Source organism: Carassius auratus, unplaced genomic scaffold (assembly GCF_003368295.1).
Source record: "Carassius auratus strain Wakin unplaced genomic scaffold, ASM336829v1 scaf_tig00214664, whole genome shotgun sequence".
Classification (NCBI taxonomy): Eukaryota; Metazoa; Chordata; class Actinopteri; order Cypriniformes; family Cyprinidae; genus Carassius; species Carassius auratus.
Genome location: NW_020527757.1, coordinates 211,501 through 217,500, shown reverse-complemented (window position 1 = coordinate 217,500; position 6,000 = coordinate 211,501). Strand labels below are relative to the sequence as shown.

The 6,000-nt window shown below is 37.3% G+C and overlaps 1 protein-coding gene across 3 annotated transcripts in view; it reads right to left on the bottom strand.

Moving 5' to 3' along the window:
* The window catches only part of LOC113092600 (GRAM domain-containing protein 1B-like), a 48,972-nt gene that overhangs the window by 699 nt on the left and 42,273 nt on the right, over nucleotides 1–6,000 (bottom strand). For all 3 annotated transcript variants that reach the window (XM_026258264.1, XM_026258262.1, XM_026258263.1), the window contains 3 exons: nucleotides 3,243–3,263; nucleotides 367–451; nucleotides 72–175 (listed from right to left, as the gene is read on the bottom strand). In XM_026258264.1, coding sequence (XP_026114049.1) covers nucleotides 72–175; nucleotides 367–451; nucleotides 3,243–3,263 — 210 coding nt within the window. The remainder of the gene's footprint in view (nucleotides 1–71; nucleotides 176–366; nucleotides 452–3,242; nucleotides 3,264–6,000) is intronic.

Below are 6,000 nucleotides of genomic sequence, written 5' to 3'. Positions count from 1 at the left end.
CTCACACAGCTTTGCTAATCAAGCTGTGAGAGACTGATGCCCTCCGAGACGAGGGCAATTCATCAACTCACCAGCGTTTCCCAGCGGAATATGTTGCTATAGAAACAGATCCAGTTTTCGGAGAGGTAGAGGCGACCCTGCAGGAGGATATCTCTCTGCAGGGCACAGGAGTAGTCTGTCAGGATGAGGCCACAGGTCAGAGGTTAAGACATGCCAGCCTGTTTCATACATAAAACTTTTCCCTTGTTTCCAATCACACACCAAAAATATAACAGGCTACCACTAGTTAGAAAAAAATAGTGGATCCTAGTCTTATATGAATGTTGTAAAAAATGTAATTCCTTTTAAATATCAAATAAGACTCACCCACAATGAGGCGCTCTGAGTCGGGCAGCTGCTTAAAGAGCTTCCTGAAGTCTTCATTTCGCTGTTTGTATGTGGGGCTCAAAACCTGAGAGACAAGAGGAAAGAGAGAATGAGACCAGCTATATACAACACACATAAACACACAGCCACAAACATCCAAAAAGAAAAAACAGGCAATACATTCAGGGTACAAGTCCTCATTTGATAGAGACAAACTGTAAAAGGTCATTCTACAATACAGGTGACATTTAATCATAATGAATAACATTTTTAAAAAAATCCATAATTATATACAGTAAATTACATTAAAAACATAAAAGTTAAAAGTTAATGAAAATTAAATTAGATGTTACATATAGATTTGTATTTTATTTGTATAAAATATATACTATTTATTTATTTTAAAAATAAATAAAATATTACACCCCCCAAAAATATGAATAAATATATTTATGCTGGACTTCATCATCTACACCTAGATACTGATCAGTACATCAGACCCTCTGCAGTTCTGTCCTGACAGTTTGTGAGATGTTCATGATCGAACATAACCAAAGACAAAAAAAAGGACGCTTCTCTTCTCTTCTGCTGTCTGATTAGTTCTCGAAATCGAAGTCCCAGTTCGTCCAATCACATGGGGGCACTCTGGGCTGTTGGACTGCCTCCCAATCATAGAGCCAATCAGTCTCCGCCTCAAAACTGAGGACTTCCATTACACTTGTCCAGCTGTGGAGATTTTGCCACTTATTATTGTCTCAGCTCCTGACAGTGGTGAAAAGCTTCGCAGCTTATGTGCTGACCTCCAGTCCAGCTTCACCAGGCCACGCTCTGAAATGACCCGGAGTGACCTCAGCAACATATTAGCATTACTTATTCTGTTGTTTAAATGAGTCTCACCACCTCAACACCAGTCAAACAATCTTCCTCAGACAGCAGCAGAACTCGACACATTGAGAGACACGCATCACACTTGACAATGAAAATGGAGTATGTTTTCCTCAGGAAAATGAGTCAAATTTTTAACAAGACACAGAGAAGAGTTAGTGGTAAGGTAGCAATGTTCAATCCTTGGAATTGATCACCTGACGCTCTCAAAATGGAAATGTTACTTGCAGAAGAACATCTATTTAAACAAATCCAAAAACTGGAAAGTGCTTGAGGATCCCAAAAAAACAACCACCTGTTACGAAAAAAAAAAAAACTCTTCTCTTGAGAAAATAGAAAATTCTTTGTATAGACAAAATTATACACATTAATATCCTTGCAAGCCAAGATGCATTCATCAGTCGCTTTTGATAAAATTTCTTCCCAGAGGATGTGAATTTTCTCTCAGTTTCACAGAATAACTGACTTAAGCTGAAGCAACCCTTAACAATGGCAGAAAAGAGTTCTCACTGAGAATTTCTACAAAACAATTCTGCCAAGAGGAGTGGGAGGGGGCTGAGGGAACGTTCGTGTGTGAGAAACAGGGAGGGGGAGGAGCTAAGAAAGCCAGCTGGCCAATAGAATGCCAGAGATTGGAGCAGTGTCAGATGTAGAAAGCTCATTGCTTCAGGCTGTCCATTTTTCTCACTCATGATCAAAGAGATGTGAGATTTATATGCTTCTCCTAGGACTATTGAGAGAGAATCACAGAAGCCTCCATTGTGCACAAGTCATTTTATGGTGTTAGAGTAGAGACAATGCCTCAGTCTTCCTTCTCTCCCTCATACTCGCACTCACACGGGGTGAACAAACTCTAGTTAACTTCCTGCGCTGGAGGAAGGGGGACGTTTAGAGGGGATGCCAAATGGGTCAATCATCTCTTTTTCTGGCCTCTCCTTCAGTCCAGTCTCAAGTTAAGCATCTAGAACCTCTAAGAAAGTCCCTTATTGAACTATTTTGGTACTATGTCGGATTGTCACTTGATGCCCAATATCAAGTCTGGGTCAATATCAGTAAATATGAGCAAAGTAATGGAAATTAACCAAGTGTGGTCATTGAAGATGAGTCCGGTTATTCCCAAGGTCTTCCTTCTGCTGGCTTAACATGGGTTTTTTCTACTGCCACAGTTTTTCTTTGTGGTTTTTAGGACTAATGCATTTTCTGTAAAGCTGCTTTGATGCATTATACAAATAAAAATGACTTGACCCTCCTTGCAACCACACGTGATTATTTACCGTCCTGTGGTGAAAATGCATTTGAAATGGACATCTGAAAAGTTTTTACAGCAGACATCTTACAGCTTGTGGTTGTCTGCCCACCCAGGAAAAACAAAAATGAGCACAAAAAAAAAAGTTCACACTTGGAGAGAAGCCCAGCATCTTTGTTTCCTGCTGATCTTTATAAACAGGCACAGTTATCTTCACACAGATGCTGGTGTCCACGCATCCTGTTTTCTTCAGTTTACAGAGACATGCAGAAGCATCATGCCCATTCAGACTGGTCTTGTAACCAAAGGGCCAAATTTGATCCATCATCCATGCACTTGTCAAAATGCGGTCAGTTCAACCGAATCAAGTGCAGATCATGGGGTTCGAGATGGCCCAGAGGTTATGACCGACCACAACACATTGACAAAACATCATAAAGGCACTTATAAAATTATGTCAGGTCAAACATCCATCCCTACAGAAGAAAGAGGTAATCATTTCCAACAAGAGATGTCCGTGAAAGCAGTTTAACTCAGACAACACTGTGAGCCGACAAGCTCCCAGATTCACATGATTCTCATCATCCTACAACATATAAAGCCTTGTGGACGAGCAACAGAATAGTATTCAAATAAAGAAAAACAGCATCCATGACCCATACACCTACATATCATACACATCACAACATTCATCAAAAATCACTGATATAAGCAAAACATAAAGAAGAATAAAAAACAGACTTACGTTATACCAGCTTTGACTCTTCTGTGAGTTTGAAGAATCAGATTTTGATGTTGAAAGAAACGAGAGAGGAACATACAAACATTAGAGTGAGTTTTTAAGGGAATATACAACCATTTATATTAGACTATGTACTTAGTCTATCTATCTATCAAAAATGATTGATCAGCACAGGTATACAAGCAATTGATTTGAGTATACCATAAAACAAGGGATTATGGGACAGCTCTGTCGTGTATGGGATTGATTTCATCAGTGCATGTATCACATTTCTCATACACAAAGCTACCACAAGAGGACAGTCTTTACACTAATCCAAAGCTTTTCTTTCAAATGGTGCAAAACGTATAAAGGACTTCTCTACAAAACCACATCTATTTCAAATGTGTCTTAGCAGGGATTATGATACAGTTTTATGTTACATATACACAAATATAAAGACCTAAGAGAAATCTCTGCAAAACTCTCTTTCTCTGACTCCAAACAACAGCTTTGGGACACTACAGTTCTCTACTGCGGACTCTTCTCACAGGACGGGGCAGGACTCAAGGGCACAGATATTGATTTCTTACTTTAATCAGGTTTAGTCTGTCATACTGGAGAGAAAGTTCATCAAGAGTTAGAGGTCAGGTGTGAGATGTTTTACTAATATATATGTTTTTCTGCCTCTGTGACATGAGTAATGCATCTCTATATGGGATTGGAAACTGAAAACTGCTTTGGTGTGATGCTGCATCAGTACAGATTGTTGTCAAGATTACTTTTTTTTTCACAGTTTATCAGACACAATTCATAACATTCAACTTGGCATTACTACAGTAGCTAGTTTTGCACAGGGTTTGCTTAGCATGTCCTAGGGTAACTTAGCACAGACAGGTGAAGCAGAGCATAATGGGATGGCTCACAGGCAGAAGAGCAGAAAAGAGTGATGCTTACTTTAGACAGTCTCTTGTGTGACTAGCATGCATGAGAGGAAGAACAGATATCAGAAAACAAACAAAAATAAAACAATGAATAAGTGCAGAGAAATGAAAAAAAAAAAACACTGTTGGGTTGCGAAGCTTCTCCACATAGCAAAGAGATGTTCTGTGATTAACTCCTGTACATGAGGAGCTGCTGATGAATATGAAATGATTATGCAACGATTGTGACTTCAGACAGGAAGGAAATGTCCCTAATTTTTTTTGACAGGTATTTCTTTTGTGAAACATTTTTTTGTAAAATATTTTGTTCTTCTTGAAAAGGAGAACTCAACCTTTTGAGTTCAAAAATATATTAGGGATGCATGATATTGGAAATCTGATGTGCCGATAATTTTAAACTCATTTTGGCGGACAGCTGATGCCGATACATTTTCTTTTGTTTGGAAACAACACCAAGTCTCTCCTGTGCAGAGATTATAAATACATTTTTCTGTGTTAATTTTGAGGAAAAACTGACTTGTTAGAACTAAATAAACAGTATTAAATTTCCTTTTATAATGAGAGTATGTTTTTAATGCTTTGAAAATAGCCTAAAAAAAAGCACTGCATTATATATATATATATATATATATATATATATATATATATATATATATATATATATATTAGGGCTGTCAAAAATAGCGCGTTAACGACGTTAATTAGTTGTTTGTTGTTAATTACGTCAAATTTTTTAACACATTTCACGCATGCGCAGTGTGCCAAATTATTCAGCTCAGGAGAGTCTCGTCGATCTCTGAATTCTCAAGATAGTAAAAAACAGCGGCGAGCACCACGACGAAAACACAGAAGAAGCTTAAGGTTTTACCCGAGTTACTCTCAAATACATTCATGCCAAGCTCGATAAACAGAGACGACTTTGGTAGTTGATACGCTGGAGCTTCTTCCTGTTATAGCGTCCTGTGTTTCACACTGCGCATGGCCAGAACACCTACATGCAATGCAGCGAAAATTACAGCTGTTTGGAAAAGCATATGCATTTTTACTTGGTTTTACTGGAACTTGAAGCCTTCAGAAAGTGAAAGTATCGATCCTAAAGTATTGTGGCAGAGCAAATGAACACATCCCAAAAACAAGAGAGCCCAGAGTTCTGCTTATGTGATTGTGGCGCATGTTTGTGTTTCTGAGTTCATTCTTTCGAGTTTCTCTATGCATAATTTCATAAATATGTGGCTATATTTAACCACTGGTTCACCTAAAACTCTTACACCATCTGTAGTTAAATGGCATGGTTTGATATAGTGCTCAGGTAAATTTGATCTAAGTAAATGTTAAACTTTTGAAATTCAGAAAAAAAGAACCACATATTGATGAATCAATACATGAAAATTATCTATCTGTGTCCTGTTATTTATCTTTTGGTATGCATTTCAGAAAAAAAATGGTTAGGATTCAGGTGTAATTTCAAATAGTGGTTAATCCTGATTAATCCACTGAAAATTCTGATTAATTTGATAAAAATTTGTATCATTTGACAGCCCTAATATATATATATATATATATATATATATATATATATATATATATTATAAATATATATGTGGCACATGTATGTGCCTTATCCACAGTGAATATGCTGCTAAAATATGACACCTACATTTTTTTCTAGGTTGGCAGCTCACTGGGTTTTGAAGTCAGTTTACTCGAAAGCTAAACTCACAACATTGTTATCATATAAGAAGACATGGAAAATCATCTTTATGAATATAAATCATCTGCAATTATATAATGCTACTCAGAATTGAGTTTAAAAAGTGATACAGAATTTAATCCCACAG